Source organism: Prionailurus bengalensis, chromosome D1 (assembly GCF_016509475.1).
Source record: "Prionailurus bengalensis isolate Pbe53 chromosome D1, Fcat_Pben_1.1_paternal_pri, whole genome shotgun sequence".
NCBI classification, from domain to species: domain Eukaryota; kingdom Metazoa; phylum Chordata; class Mammalia; order Carnivora; family Felidae; genus Prionailurus; species Prionailurus bengalensis.
Window position 1 is genome coordinate 101,243,680 of NC_057346.1, and position 16,746 is coordinate 101,260,425.

At 36.9% G+C, this 16,746-nt stretch overlaps 1 protein-coding gene across 1 annotated transcript; it reads left to right on the forward strand.

Moving 5' to 3' along the window:
- Positions 1-6,385: 6,385 nt before the first annotated feature.
- Positions 6,386-7,315, forward strand: LOC122482736 (olfactory receptor 4P4-like). The gene has a single exon (XM_043579034.1). The coding sequence runs from the start codon at positions 6,386-6,388 to the stop codon at positions 7,313-7,315; it is 930 nt and encodes a 309-aa protein (XP_043434969.1).
- The last annotated feature ends 9,431 nt before the right edge of the window (positions 7,316-16,746 follow it).

Here is a 16,746-nt window from a genome sequence, read left to right on the forward strand (position 1 = left end):
AGGGAAATGAAAGCAAACATAACTTTTGGGACTTCACCAAGAAAGAAAGCTTCTGCACAGCAAAGGAAACAATCACCAAAACTAAAAGGCAGCATATGGGATTGGAGGACATATTTGCAAGTGACATGTTTTTTATCCTCACACTGCATGGAGCCGAATGCATAACTTGAACTCATGACCCTGTGATCAAGACCTCAGCTGAGACCAAAAGTTGGATGCTTAACTAACTGAGCTACCCATGCATCCCTCTCTGGTAATCTTTAGTAAAATGTTGAATATAAGGAGTGAGAGTGAGCATCTTGGTATTGCTCTGACTTTCTGAGAGAAATATTTTGTGGGATATGGTTGTTTGTTGAGTGATTTGTCTAAATTATTTTTCTAAAATCTATATTCTTTGCTATGTGTGGTTATGAAAACTTCTCTCTCTCTCTCTCTCTCTCTCTCTGTCTCTTTTAAGTAGGCTTCACACCCAGTGTGAACCCATTTCAGAGCTTAAACTCACGACCCTGAGATCAAGACCTGAGCTGAGATCAAGAGTTGAACACTTAACCAACAGAACCATCTAGGCGCCCTGAACTATATCTTCTATTAGCTTAGTGGCTAGCTAGGTATTTGACAGAGACATCTTTGAACAATTCACACAAAAATAATGATAACACAGATCTAGATCTATCTTCGGTTGTGTTCAGACTCTTGTGTAATGTCGCTTCTTCACAATATATTGAGGCTTTTTTAAAAAATGATCTAGGGGCGCCTGGGTGGCGCAGTCGGTTAAGCGTCCGACTTCAGCCAGGTCATGATCTCGCGGTCCGTGAGTTCGAGCCCTGCGTCAGGCTCTGGGCTGATGGCTCGGAGCCTGGAGCCTGTTTCCGATTCTGTGTCTCCCTCTCTCTCTCTGCCCCTCCCCCGTTCATGCTCTGTCTCTCTCTGTCCCAAAAATAAATAAACGTTGAAAAAAAAATTAAAAATAAAAATAAAAATAAAAATGATCTAATAATTGTGTAAGTCTTCCATCTACACAAGGCAAATAATGTGTATTCTTTGTTATTTATATAATTATATATATACATCTATATCCTTTTAAACTGCATTGTCTTTTTAAAAATGTTTATTTATTTATTTTGAGAGAGGGAGTATGTGCGTGCAAGTAAGGGAGGAGCAGAGAGAAAGGGAGGGAGGGAGAGAATCCCAAGCAGGCTCCACGCTGTCAGCACAGAGCCCAATGCCGGGCTCCACCTCACAAACCATGAGACCATCACCTGAGCTGAAATCAAGAGTCGCTTAATTGACTGAGCCACCCAAGTGCCCCTAGACTGCATTATTCAGATCTTTTCTATCCTTCCTGACATATTGCCTGCTTTTCTCATCAATAATATAAAAAGGAACATGGAAATCTTCTACTGTGAAGGTGGATTCATTTTTTTTTAATGGACTTACCTAATTTTGTTTCATGCCTTCTGAGGCTGTATTACTAAGTGCATGTGTGAGTCATGGTCATGCAGCAAGGAGAAGACAAATGCTGTAATTTAAGGGCAGTTTGTAAGAGATAATTTTCATGATGTGGACCACTGTAGGAGAACCCGAGGAATGTGCAATGTTTCAGGCTAGTGGAGTTGAGTGTGTTAGAGTATGGTGCGTGAACAGAAGGGTTGAGCAGAAGTGGAGATAAACAATGCAAAAAGGAAAAATATATTATGAAATGAAACCTTAGATGGACCTTGCATGGACCTAGGAGGATCTTCTGCTGTGAACCAAAAACTATGATTTATTCAATCTGTTCCCATTAGGTTCCACTGACACTCTATTTCTCTCTCACACAACGTGGAGAGGGAGGTAATACAAAGCAAAACAAAAACAAACCAAAATAAGGGGAGAAGATGTGCATTGTGGCACTTCCAAATTCTAACCAGTATCCTAAGTAGGTAATATCCAATTAAACAAAAGGATTGTACTTAGAATGATAAATAATTCTACATTTATTTAATTATTATGTATCATGATAAACAAGACTCTTCAGTCTTCAAGGAAGTTATTCTAGGAGAGGAGAGGAAGAAAAACAAATACCTATATTATTGCATCAGTGCTATAACATTACAGAAGTATTGAATCACTCAGGTAATAACTCTCAAGAGATAAATGAAATAAGCCTCAAGCCCATGTATATGACCTTATAAAAATATAGGCTTTGTTTCTCAAATTATAACCACACACACATTGGCCACCGTACGATGCCCACGGGAGTTTTTCCCTCGGGTCCCTCGTGTGCTTTCACCTCAAGGTATTCCCAGCAATGCTTTCCTGAAAGGTTCATCGGGCTGGAAGCTTCACAGGAAAGTCAGGGGCCTTCCGCATCTGTTTGCAGTTTTATAGCACAGGCACAGAAAGTAAAAAACAAAACAAAACAAAACAAAACAAAACAGCCTGAAGGATCATCTTCACATTCCAAAGAGACGTAAAATGTTGCAGAAGTGAGCCTCCTGATGAGTAAGTATATGTGTATACACACACATATATATATATAAATATAAATATATAATATATTATATATTCATTCATATAAAAATATGCATATATAAACTTGGAGAAAATAATTGGGATTTTTAACAATAATTCATTTTATATATAAATTTGATCTTATGAAATTCCTATCTTTAAGTTTAAATTCTTCTGGAATGCATTTTCTTTGTGGTTACTTGCAAGAGAGGGCATTCAGAATATTCAGGAGAAAATATGGATAATTTGAGGGAAAATTGAGGCTTTAAAGCTTTTATATGTATTTGTGAGAGAGTATTAAGCAAAATGAATAAAGTATGAGCTTCTAAATCATACAGAAAAAGGTTTACATACAGATTTCCGCTTAGTACTTGTATAACATTGGGTTGAAGTTTCTTTATTTGCAAAAACGGGGACAATAGTATAATAGCTGATCAGGTCATACTGTAGATGAAATGGTTTTTTAAATTAAAAACATTTACTAAAGTGCCTAGAATATATTATTACTTAGTATTTTGTGTCTAAACATTTTAGTCTAACTACAGCACCTAGTTAAGACCATAGCTTTTTCACAATTTTTCCTTTATTATGGATACAATAGATTTTCAAAAATTTATTTATTTGTTTTTTGGTGGGGAAGGGCAGAGAGAAAACAAGAGAGAGAATCCCAAGCAGGCTCCACACTGTCAGCACAGAGCCCTATGCAAGGCTCAAACCCATGAACTGTGAGATCATGACCTGAGCCGAAATCAAGAGTCAGATGCTTCACCAACCTAGCCACACAGGTGCCTCATGGATGTGATAAGTAGTTTTTAAAAGCCAGAAAAATCATTTCAGATTGTCTTTGGTGGATGTTTACATTATCCACAGACTCTCATGTCCTTTAGTCATAAATCCATCTTCCAAATCACCTTATGAAACTTTTTTTCCCTTTCAACCTATGGTTGTGTATTTGCAAAAATTCCTCACAGAGATATTTCTCAAGTAATTTAAAGTTTAAGGAGAGATTCTTGAAAGAAATTCTTTAAATAAAAGGTATGTAAAAAAGTGGACTCAAAAAATTCTTTACTCCAAACCCCCTGTGCATCTAAGCATACATATGGTGATATATATATATATATATATATATATGTAATTATATGTGTGTCTCTTTCTCTATATATTTTTTCTATATATATTCATTTATATGTAATATATTTAAATTGGGAGAAAACAAGAAGGATTTTTAACAATTCATCTTGTATAAAAATTTGATCATATGAAATTATATATATAAATTATATATATAAATATTTATATATAAGTATATAATATATATAAATATTTATATATAAGTATATAATATATATAAATATTTATATATAAGTATATAATATATATAAATACACACACACACATATATATATACATATATATGTATGTATATTTATATATATGTATATATATATTCTGCTTTGGAAAATATTTTTCTACATGGGCCTGTGTTTTCCCAACTGATGTTCAATCTTTGTACTCTAAGCAACACTGGACCAAATGTTGAGAGATGTTGAATCTTGCACAAGAATGTAAGTTGAGTCTTGTTCAGGATGCATTCTAAACCAACAGCTGAACTTGCTACAGGTTCATTCGACAGCTTTATGAAAAATTATCTGTAGATCCATATATGTCCTTCAACTGATCATATTCTTCCACAAACAAGGGTTGGGTTTAGATATTCTCAATTTACACATAAATACATATTTGACTAAGCTCTGTTTTGAATGCAAGACAAATAAATACCAATGCTAAGTTTTTCCTTGTACTTACAGTATATCTAACATGAGTAGTTCAACCCATACCATTGTGGCCAAATAAAGAATCCATAGGTAAATCCAATGAGCTAATGAAAGTTCTGATGTCTATTTTTTTATATAACAGTTTGTTCCTCTCCAAACATTTTGGGACTTGACGAGTTAGAACTGTCAGGCCTTCTATTGTATATTCTTAAATGAACTTCATTTTGCTTTTGGATCCAGAAGTTTTAGTTCCACATACCAGCTGAAGGAGTAGGATCAGGGAGAATGAACTGCTCAGTGTGAACAAGAAATACTTAACAAGACTTGGGAGCCTGGATGCTTACCTTCACAATCATCAGATGAAGAATCTGCCCACTACGTCATATGTTTCCCCCGTTGGCACCATTAAAATAATTCATAGACATTAATAGTCTTTTAGGCAAATCATGATTTTGCTGTGGAGGATGCTTGGTTATGGGTAAAAGGTGATGTTTCCACATATTCACTCTCTGCTCCTGCGTCTACTGTGTCTAAGTGGTTGCACTGTTCTAAATGTACCGTTAAATATTCAGGACATTCTTTAATCACACTGGGTTCTTCAATATGGCAACAGAGAACACCTAGCTCTCCGCAATGTTTCTAACTGTTAACAACAATCTCTAATATGTGTCTTTAGAATGGTTAGGAAAAAGGGAAAGCTTTTACATGACAAGAACCTGTGTTCCTATTTCCAGATGCCCAAACAGGGTTTCCAAATCCCTGTTTCCTGTATCTCCTTGTTCTAAATCTTGACCAAACCTGTCAAAAAGGGGAATCACTGAAACTATTATCCACTAATCAAGGATATTTCTCTGCTATGATTAAGAGCCTTGATTTTGTTCTTATTTTAAGAATATATCTTCAGTTTCAATGGATACATGCAATGTTTGTGTGTATTGGGACACTATATATAAATTATATACAGCATAGAGAAGGGGAGGGACTTGTTTAAAGTTATACAGGTAGTAAATGGTAGAGATAGGTAAAACCCATATCTTTTAAGGAGATGGAAAACAGCTGGAAGTCCATTTGCTCAGTGGGTAATATGGCAGAGTTGTCAAGAGCATGGACATGGCATCTGAAACAGGTTCATATCTTTGGTTGCTACTTGATACCTTAACGATTTGGTGGGACTAACTGAACCCACCTATTTTTCTGTTTCCCCACATGTAAAATGAGTATCAGCCTAGTAACCATTGGTTGTTATGAATTAAATGAATGCAAAATGCTCACAAGAGTTTCAAACAGACAATATGCTTTCAGTGAATACCATTTACAGTCCCTACTGGTACAGCCACTCTGGAAAACAATATGGAGGCTCCTCCAAAAGTTAAAAAATAGAACTACCCTAAGACCCAGCAATTGCACTACTATTTACCCTAAGGATATAAAAATGCCAATTTGAAAAGACACATGCACCCTGATGTTTATAGCACTTTATCAACAATAGTCAAATTATGGAAAGAGTCCAAATGTCCATTGACTCGTGAATGGATAGAGAAGATGTGGGGTATATAGAGCAATGACATGGAGGGAGCCAGAGAGTATTGTCCTAAGCAAAATAAGTCAGTTTGAGATTCATACCATATTATTTCAGTCATATTTGGAATTTAAGAAACAAAACAAATGAAAATAATGGGAATCAGAGAGACAAATCAGGAAACAGACTCTTAATTATAGAAAACAGACTGATGGCTACTGGAGGGGAGGTGGGTGGGGGTGGGTTAAATGGGTGAATGGGTGTTAAGGACCCCAATGGGATGAGCACCAGGGGTTGTATGTAAGTGACGAATCACTAAATTCTATAACTGAAACTAACATTATACCGTATGTTAACTAATTGGAATGTAAGTAAAAATTTGAAGAAAGAAAAAATTAAACAAATATCTTTTGAAATATAATGACTCCCTTAACCCGAAAGGATTTCAAAGATTGAGCCTGTGACAAATTCTCTATGACCTGCGTCTTTTTTTAGTGTGTAAATACCCCCAAACTCAGAAGGTGCTATTGACAATGTATGTTCTGTATCGTTTCAGATGAATTAACTTTCTGTTTAACTCTGGACTCACCTCAACTTCATGGAAAATCAGAACAACGTCACAGAATTTGTTTTCATGGGTCTGTGGGGAAATAAGCAAATGGAGCTCCTGTTCTTTTTCTGGTTCCTGCTCTGTTACTTGGCAATCTTAATGGGCAACTTCATTATCTTACTCACAATCACCTGCAGCCATTTAATCCAACAGCCGATGTACTACTTTCTCTGTCACCTTTCCCTCATGGATCTCTGCTACACCTCCACCGTGGTCCCCAGGCTACTCAGGGACTTAGGCGCCGCCAGAAGAAACATCTCCTATAACAATTGTATGACCCAGCTCTTCGCTGCCCACTTGCTGGCGGGTGTGGAGATATTCATCTTGGTGTCCATGGCTTTTGACCGCTATGTTGCCATTGTCAAGCCCCTGCACTACACGGTCCTCATGAACCGGCAGAGGTGTAACCTGTTGATCTTCACGGCCTGGGCTGTGGGTTTTTGGCACTCCATTGCTCTGTTGCTCATGGTACTCAACTTACCTTTCTGTGGTCCTAATCAGATAGATCACTACATATGTGATGTGAAGCCTCTTTTGAAACTGGTGTGCAGAGACATTCGTGTTGTTAGTATCTTAGCGATTGCTAATTCAGGGATGGTGGCGGTTTTCATTTTTCTTGTCCTGTTGGCTTCTTACATACTCATATTATATAATCTTAGGACCCGCTCCTCCGCAGGGCGACGCAAAGCTCTCTCCACCTGCAGCTCTCACGTAATGGTGGTGGTTTTATTCTTTGTGCCTTGTATCTATATCTATGTTCTACCTGCGGGGAGCGAGAACAAAGATAAGGAAATCTCCGTGTTTTACACTGTGATTGCCCCCATGCTGAATCCTCTCATCTATACCCTGAGAAACACGGAGATGCAAATCGCCATGCAGAAGGTGTGGTCTAAAATGGCACATTCAAATTTCCAGTAAAGGTGTTATTAACTGCACTTCCGACTTTGTGTCCCCAGAGCATATTATTTCAGGTGTTGTAGAAAACATATAACATTTGGGGGGAAGCTGGACCAAATGGCCTCTAACATAGAAGAGCCAAAGAAGGAAGTCACTGCAGTTCAGATTGTAGTCTGCACTCTAAACTTTCCAACTGGTTTCAGATATGGTTGCATGGGTTTGAGGAATGCTAGAATGCCTTTCTAGAAAGGCACATGCCCAATCATATCACTACTCTCTCCAAAGATATTCAAGGAACCCTATATTCCTTGGAACAAAATCCAAACTTCTCACTGTTTCTGAAAATTTCTCCTGGCCAAACTTGCTAACCTCAGAAGTCACTACATTGGTATAAAGCATGGTGTCACAATGACAATATTGGGGCCAGGGAGAGGTGAATGATTATTGACTCTGATGTGTTTTTATCTCTGTGTCTTGTTAATTTGCTTCATATATGCATCCTCCCCCCTTTTTAAATATTTAGTTAATTTTGAGAGAGAGAGAGAAAGAGAGAGAGAGAGAGAGAGAGAGAGAGAGAGAGAGAGAGAGGTAGTGCAAGCGAGGGAGGGGCAGAGAGAGAGAGGGAGACACAGAATCCGAAGCAGGCTCCACGTCTGAGCTGTCAGCACAGAGCCAGACATGGGCCTGAAACTCATGAACTGTGAGATTATGACCTGAGCTGAAGTCCAACGCTTAACTGACTGAGCCACCCAAGTGCCCCATATGCCTCCCCTTTTCTCAAATATCTACAAAATGAGTACTATTGTGCTTTAGAAACTTGTAATATTACTTTGACTAACGCATGTGAAGATTTAGCAGGCCATATGGCTTCTGGAAACGTTACATATTTTCGTTCTTTCTCTACCTTTCTTCATTTATTCCCTGTGCTTGGATACTTTCAACCAGCTGCACTGGACTTCTCTACATTCTCCAAACATACTCTAAAGTCTGTCAGCGCTATGACTGTTTCTTCTCTCTTCTCTCTTCTCTGCTTATAATCTTGCCCCCACTATGCCTCAGTGTCCATGTCTTACATGTAAGTCACACTTTTGATGTTTTCTTATTCCAGAAGATTTTGCTGACTCATGGACAGACCAGAAGCATTTCTGTATTCTTCCCTGTTCTTTGTTGATATGAAACTGTACATCTACTCCTTTTAAAACAATCCTGTGCCCCATATTAGTGTTTCTTCTTATGTGTTTTTCCAGTTTGATTGAGCCAACTCAAAGTGGTGGTATATATTTATTTTCTTTTATCTGTTTTCTAGCAATAAACCCATGCAAATTAAGAAGTTAACAGGTAATGAATTACTTTCAAAGATCCTATCTTCTCTTTTTATTGGCCTTTATACATTGTTCTTACATATCCAGCACCTCCCTTTATGTTATGAGCTATCATGGATTAATAATAAAATGTGTAATGTCAGAAAGGTTAAAACTTCAACATACATTCCCTGTAGCAATCAGGGATGAAGTCCAACAGACTCTCAGCCCCCTATAATATCTTTTTTCTTATTTTCTGCATTTTGAGGTACTACTATTTTAATTTTCATTTATTCCTTGCCCTCTGAATCACATAGCCTGGGTCTTGGTTCCCATTTGTGTAGACATTTCTCTCTGCGAAAGTATTTGCCTTTCTCAGCAGAACGATTGCATCGTTTTCACAGTTTCCTCGATTGAGTTACTCCTGTCCCAGAGCCAAGGAGAAGTCTAGGACAAAACATAAATGAGATAGTGTTTGCTCTAATGTCAGGACATCTTCTTTTGATAGTTCTACTCTTAGAACTTTTCACACATAGAATTACTTTTTTGTTCTTCATGGATCCAGGAAAACCTGTGGCTTATCAAAGATAAACATTCTATTTCATAGGAAATCAAGTCTGTCTAGTCATAGTTTGGTTTGAACTGGCTTAATATAGTAATTCTCCAAAGAATATTTGGATTATTTTTAATACAGAAATGTAGTGTGTGGGGCGCCTGGGTGGCTCAGTCGGTTGGGTGTCCGACTTCGGCTCAGGTCATGATCTCGCAGTCCATGAGTTTGAGCCCCGCGTCGGGCTCTGTGCTGACATGTCAGAGCCTGGAGCCTGTTTCAGATTCTGTGTCTCCCTCTCTCTGACCCTCCCCCATTCATGCTCTGTCTCTCTCTGTCTCAAAAATAAATAAACGTTAAAAAAATTAAAAAAAAAGAAATGTAGTGTGTATATTTGTTCCTGTGTATGTGTGATAATTCTGTGTGTGTGTGTGTGTGTGTGTGTGTGTGTGTGTGTGTAGTAGGGGGCAAGTTGATGGTCTTGCGGACGGGTCAGAGGAAATACGCAACCCATCAGAAAGAATACTACACAACAAAACCAAAACATTTTCTTATCATTTGTTTTTTTATCAAGAATTCATAAGATTTCATTGGCAAAAAATCATGACTATTTTATATAGTAAGCCCACCAACTAAGTTATCCAGTTATAAGTTGTTCTTTCTAGAATTCTCTTTCCAGTCTGTAGAACAATATTTAATAACTTCAAAAATACCTGGAATCTCGTTTTTTTAAATCTTTTTTTAAATGTTTAATTATTTTTGAGAGAGGGACAGTGTGAGTAGGAGAGGGGCAGAGAAAGAGGGAGACACAGAATCTAGAGCAGGCTCCAGGATCAGAGCTGTCAGCACAGAGCCCAACGTGGGGCTCGAACTCATTAACTATGAGATCATGACCCGAGCTGAAGTCAGACACTTAAGCAACTGAACCACAGGCACCCCTAAAATCTCGGTTTTATAAGTAAATCCATGTACTCCATAAAACAGAAGGTTTTAGAAGGGGATTAGAAAAGAGGAATAAATGAACAAAATCAATTCTCAGCAGAGAACTGAAACAAATGCAGGGATTGGGGTTGTGAGTCACTTACACACATGTCTAATAAGGATGATCCTGTGTTTTTGTGTTATGGGTAGAGATATGACCAGCTACCTCCTTCTGTGTGTTGACACAAGCCAGCTTGAGTGAAGCTTGGTCAACAAGATGCATTATACTGAAATGGACAACCAGTAAAACATGAGCTCTGATATCCATCATTCTGACATGCTAGAATCTCTCATTTCCTCAGGGTTACTCTACTTTAAAAGCCTGGAAGCCAGCAGTAAACACATAAAAACCTGTTTCTTTCACACACAGAAGGCACAGCGTTCTTTTTCTTATGCTCATTTGGTAGCCCTTTGAGTGAATCTTTTTAACCTCTGGAAGCTCGTGTTCTTATTGGAACCACAGAACTAACTCTATTTATCTCACAATATGTTCAGTTGTGAGATAAAACGATACGAGGAAGTTAAAGCACAAAACAAACTCTCAATAAGTTCTAGCTATTTTTGTTATTTTGTACCAGATAATTTCCTATAAAAGTTGATCTCCTAAAGTTTTACATGTATTAAGGAAATTTTTCATATATGAATTTGTGTATGGGGGAGGAGAATTTGTTCAGCTCGTATCAGTGCGCACATTTTGGACTGAACCAACTAACCGGCAGAAATGAAGTAACACAGGCCTAAACCAAATGGTAAACAGAATAAAAGTTGGGCTATATATTGAGACTGGATGTCCCTTCATATTTTATTATATTCTCACTTAATGATTTTATATATATATATATATATATATATAAAGATATATAAAGATATATATATATATATATATATATATATATATATATATATATATAAAGGATAGATTGTTTCTTCTTGAATCTTTCCTTTTCTTCTGTTCTGTATTCCCCAACCATCTATTTCATCAGTATTGGTCCCTGGCAACAAATACCTTGGGTTCCAGTCCTGATATTACAGGTCACTAACTTTATTCATCTGTCTGCTCTACCCACATACGTTACTCTGGATAACGATGCATATTGGACGGTACCGCGTGTGTTTGGCTCTGTTTGTCTCTCCCCAAGTCAGATCTTTCCGAAGCTACTATAAAAGGAAAATTCCAAAATGGAGCAAGCAAGCCTACTTAAGATAGTCTCTTTTTACAAATAGGATCAGGAGGCCATAAGTAAGGAAGCGTTTAGGCACATCCGCATTGGAGAAACCATGAAGATTTTTGAACTTTTCAGAGAGCTGGCAGCCTTTAGCCTGGACTTAATGTCCTTCCTCCTCATGACACCTGAGTCATCAGCATTCTTTGCTTCTAAAAGTGTTCCAGTCCTTCATTCGCATATTCACCCAACCAATCCCAGTTACCCCAATTCCAATCTCTGTTTTGCAGAAGGGACCTGAATGAGAATTACACTCATAGCCTTTTGCCTCTATAACTCTGCCTCTCTTTGTCTTCCTGGGAACGCAGTTTAGGTTCCTACCAGAATCTGTGCCTCCCCAATTACAATTGCAGTTGCCCAAATAAATGTTTCTATGTTTTAATTTTCAGTGAATTTTTTCTTAGTCAATACTAGCTTAATACTATTCCACACTATATTATTTTTCTTCGGAAAGTAAGACGAACACAAGGCAGGCAGAGCTTCTGAATTGCTCTGTCTGAATAGAGCATTGGGGAACCTTCAGGGAAACTGCCGGACACAGGCTAACACAAAGATAAGAAGTAAAGGGGTACTAGGGTGCCTTTCTCAGTTAAGAGTCCAACTCTTGATTTTGGCTCAGGTCATGAGATCAAGCCTCACTTTAGGCTCTGCACTAGGCCTGGAACCTGCTTAAGATTCTCTCTCTTCCTCTCCCTCTGCCCACTCCCTACCCCCCCACCACCCTCACTCTCTTTATCTCTTAAAAAAAAAAGATAGATGTAAAAAGGATAAGAACGTAAAGTTATATCCATAAGATGCCCAAATGCCCACAGGCACCAGGGCCAGTCTCATGGAGAGCAATACAGAGGCCTTTGGTGAAGATCTGTTCAGGAATGCCTCTGGGAACGTAATTTCTTAAGACTTTCAAAGACCTATAAATTCTTGTGTTGTCATATGTTATATTCTGCTTTTCCAAATCAGCTTTCCTTTAGGGATAGGCATACAATAAATGACATTCTAAAACTTAAAATGTGTGTTTTTTTTGTAAGAATTTCAAAATACTTCATGTTTTTCTTTTCTTTTCTTTTCTTTTCTTTTCTTTTCTTTTTTTTTTTTTTTTGGAGTCTGAAGGTCCATTTCTTACATCCCTGATGGTTAATGAATATTTAAACTCCACCCCCCTCCCCTTGCAGATGTATAAAATGTTCTAAGACTTGCTGAGATTCTCAAGATAATTTTGGAGAATTGACCTACACATGTTTGCATGACTGGTGTATAAATCTCTGCCTTTTTCTTTCAGCTTTAGACACTGGAGAATCAGTAGAGTGAGTACCTCAGGAGGGGGCTCTCCTGATTTGGTCTAAAACTAATCTTACAGCCCTGAGATCTAATGATCAGTGAATTAACCATGCCGCTTCTTTTGGAGATGCTCCACCATCTGCTTTGAGGTGGTTCTATGCTATTTAAATTTATTCCATTTAATTTCATTCTTACACTGTATTTTCTGTGGCAGCATATGATAATTTGATTACTATAAAAATAATATAGCTAACTTTAGTCTTATTGTACATTATTCGCAATGTACAATTATTTCAAAATGATTTGGAATCAAGAATTCCACGGGTGAACAAGAATAGGTGAGTCGAAGTGAAGGAAATCTTCAAGTTTCAGCAAAATTTATTGAGTCCTTTTCTGGTGCTTTTATATATTTCCCCCATATTCTTATGAAGGAATAGCCCAGCTTTTATGACTGCATATCCCAATGATGAGTTATTTTCTAACTTTCAAAAATTTTGCTACCCTAAAATGGACTAGATGTGTTTGGTTGAATTAAGTTAACTTTATAGCGGGCCATATTCTGGTATCATTAGGAGGAAATATGAACTTACAGTGGAAACTACTTTGAGAGCAATGATTCTTGATGTTTTAATAGCACAGTCAAAATGCAGCATTTTTATGCAATACGACCAAACTAATAAAGTAATAATCTGACTGGATTTTTAGAGTATAGGAAAATTGCATGCTAATGGTTAGCATTAAGAAATGACCAAAGACCAGAAGCTTTAATGTTGATGGAGTCCAATTTACCAACTTTATCTTTAATGGATTGTGTTTTTTGGGTCATTCAGATTTATATATTACATACTTTTCTATACTTTGCTAAAAAGTTTTAAACACCAAAAAAAGAAACGACTAAAGACAACTAATTGTTTAGAGTAATTTTGTTTCTTTTTACTAAAAGATTGCTCCAAACTGAAATTTATCATGGTCATCCTCATTAACATATAGTGATAGTTTCAGGTTTCTTGTTTCCTTGTTAGACTGGTTATATATGTAGGCATGGCAATTTCAGAAACTCCTGACTCAAAAAAAGAGAAAAAGTATAAGGAAGATAATGTGTAGTTTTGAACCACGTATGACCCTGGGGTATTTCATATTATTTTTTTATTCCTCATTATATTTTTGCATTATGTAATAGTTTATCGATTCTATAAATGTGGGCCATGAAGCTTTAAGAGGTTAGCAATAACTTCAATGTTCATAAATGACATGGAAGGGGAGAAAGTGAATTCTGCTTATGAGTTCTTACTAAAAGTTATTGGTCTATAAGAAAGGAAGACATTAATAAAGCTAGTAAGAAAAATGTTTGCATAGTGTCTTTACTCAAATGGGGTGATTGACTTCTCACAGAACATGGGCCAGATTACCCAGATTTTAAACCCTACGCTTCAACTCTAAATAACTATATTTAAAGTGAAATAAGGCAAATATAAGGGCACATTTCACTTCATATTGTAGACATATTTAGGTAATTGGTTTTCTTTTTACGTTCAAATTATAACTCTATAGAAACACAATTTGAATCAAAACAGTTCACCATTCAGTAATTATACTTCTCCATGTTTCTACATCTTTCTTGTTCTGTGATTCCAACCACCTTTAGAAGGAGTGCATAATATTTCTTCCTCTCATCACTTATGATTTCAATTATTTGACAAATTGGAAGATGTGCTCAAGAATCTACTGCATGTTTCAACGACAATAATCCTCTCACTGGGCTGCATCCACATGTCCCTTTTACTTCAACTAATAGCAGTGATTATAATAGCACTTTCCCCAGATTTCAGGATCAGGGTTTAAGAGCTACTGTGGATGAAACATCTGTGATAATCTAGAAAACAAGCCAAAATCCTATCTGAAGGAATACACATTTTGCTAAAAATGACCTAAAATTATTTCAAAATGATTTGGAATCAAGAAGGCTGGACCCCATGTTTATATCCCCCCAAATATTCACAAACATAGACTCGGTGATTGGTAATCTGTGACCTTGCATACTTTTTAAAACTGGGACGCGATTCAAAGTGTTTCCCCTCACTGCTGGCCTCTGGGACACCCTGTTTTCTTGCTCTGCTCACAAGCGTGGGATACAGCCCCTGACTGACTGGGAATCCAGATATCTGTCCTCCACAGAATATTACTTTCTGATGTTAATAAATTACTTAGAATATCTTGATCTGAGTCTCTTTTATTGAACATCAGGGGTTTGGATACGTCAAGTGATATCCATTTTACGTTGTTTACCAATCGACTTATCTCAAATTAACTTTAAGTCAATTTGTTTTAGGCAAACACATCTATCTGTCAAGTACACAGCATGCCATCTCCTACATTAGGAATCAGCATTAACTATAATAAGGTAAGGAAAAAATTGATCAATAAATCATAAAATTATGAACCTCTACTTAAGAACAGGTCACTATTGAACACGATGAACTTGATAATTATTTTTGGTTTGTTAAGAACAATACAGAGGTTAAGAAGCCTCGTAGCAATAATAAGTCATCGCGGGAAGAGACTGAGTTTTTTTCTTCTTGATGAAATGAGGTTGAATGGTAATTTAAAACAGAATTCGTTTCTCATAGTATAGACCATTTTAAATGCTACACCAACTACCCACTCACCATCTAAACTGATCTTAAGGACAAAAGTTTGAATTTGTGTGTCATGGGATTTGATGACTTCCAAATAGTTTTGCTACAGTAGCATTTGGTGGTTTTTTAAAAATGTTTATTTATTTTTGAGAGAAAGAGAGAGAGAGAATGAGAGAGAGAGCAGGGGAGGGGCAGAGAGAGGGGGGACAGAGGCTCTGAAGTGGGCTCTATGCTGACAGCAGAGAGCCAGACCCCGAGCTCACACTTGTGAACCGTGAGATTGTGTCCTGAGCCCAAGTCGGACACTTAACCAACTGAGCCACCCAGGTGCCCCTATAGTCTCTGTTTTCTTAATAGTCATCCAGAGTGCCAAGATAAGGTGGCTACATCGGGTCAGACAAAGGTGGAAAGTGTGGAATAGTGTTTGCATCTCATGGAGTGTCAGTTCAGTCCTCAGCACTGGAGAAAACGGCTCCCGGAGCGCACTCTCTCTATCCTACACACTATTTCCCCCTACATAAATAATATCTCAAGGTTGTCCAAAAGATGCAAATTTGCGAATCTTTGATCCATTCATTAATACGACATCTAGTTGCTGAGTGTTGAAACAAATCTGTCTTGGAGCTACATTCTGTATCATCTTCCTTTGTTGAATTTTATCGCCTAGAGTGAAATTCTTAGGAAAAGTCATGAAATATGAACAATGCACGTATGCTTGGGCAATTTCTTTTTATCTTCCATTTATCACTTGCCATCACAAATTTAGATTAATTTTAACCATTTTTTAAATTTTAACTTGTAAACTGTAAGTTGGATAAATGAATAAATTGGCTTTATTTCTTACAACTTTAATCCATTGTCAGTCTATTTGCTGCTTAGTGTTCAACCATTCTTTGCTTTTAATGTACCTAAAACTATTTTAGTATAAGGTGTGCAACTGGTATGTTTATTGACAGGACAAGGAAGTTCATCCTTTAAACAAATTAAACAATTCAAGCTGATGTATTTCTTTCCTTTTTTTTTCAAGCTTTTTATCAAATTCTGATTAGTTGACACACAGTGTAATGTTAGTTTCAGGAGTAGAAGCTAGCAATTCAACATTTACATACAACACCCTGTGCTCATCACAGCAAGTGCCGTCCTTAATCCCCATATGTGGAATTTAAGAAACAAAACAGATGAACACAGGGGAGGAAAAAGAGAAAACCAAGAAGCAGACTCTTAACTATAGAGAACAAACTGACATATTTTTGATAAATTTTTATTCCCAAGGATACCCTGAAATCAAACAGGAAATTTGTCCAGATCATTCTGAAAAAAAAAAAAAAAAGTTGACCCTATGGATAAAAGCATGCATTTTAAAATATGCACAATGTTTTTAAAGGATGTAAATTATACTCTTTTTGTTATCTAATTTACAAAATTAGCAATAGCTAATTTCTTTAACATCAAACTAACATTTAAATGTTCCATAATCATTGTT

What these genes read in the sequence shown, in the direction of transcription:
- LOC122482736 (XM_043579034.1), top strand. Translation starts at nt 6,386, where the DNA reads ATGGAAAATCAGAACAACGTCACAGAATTTGTTTTCATGGGTCTGTGG.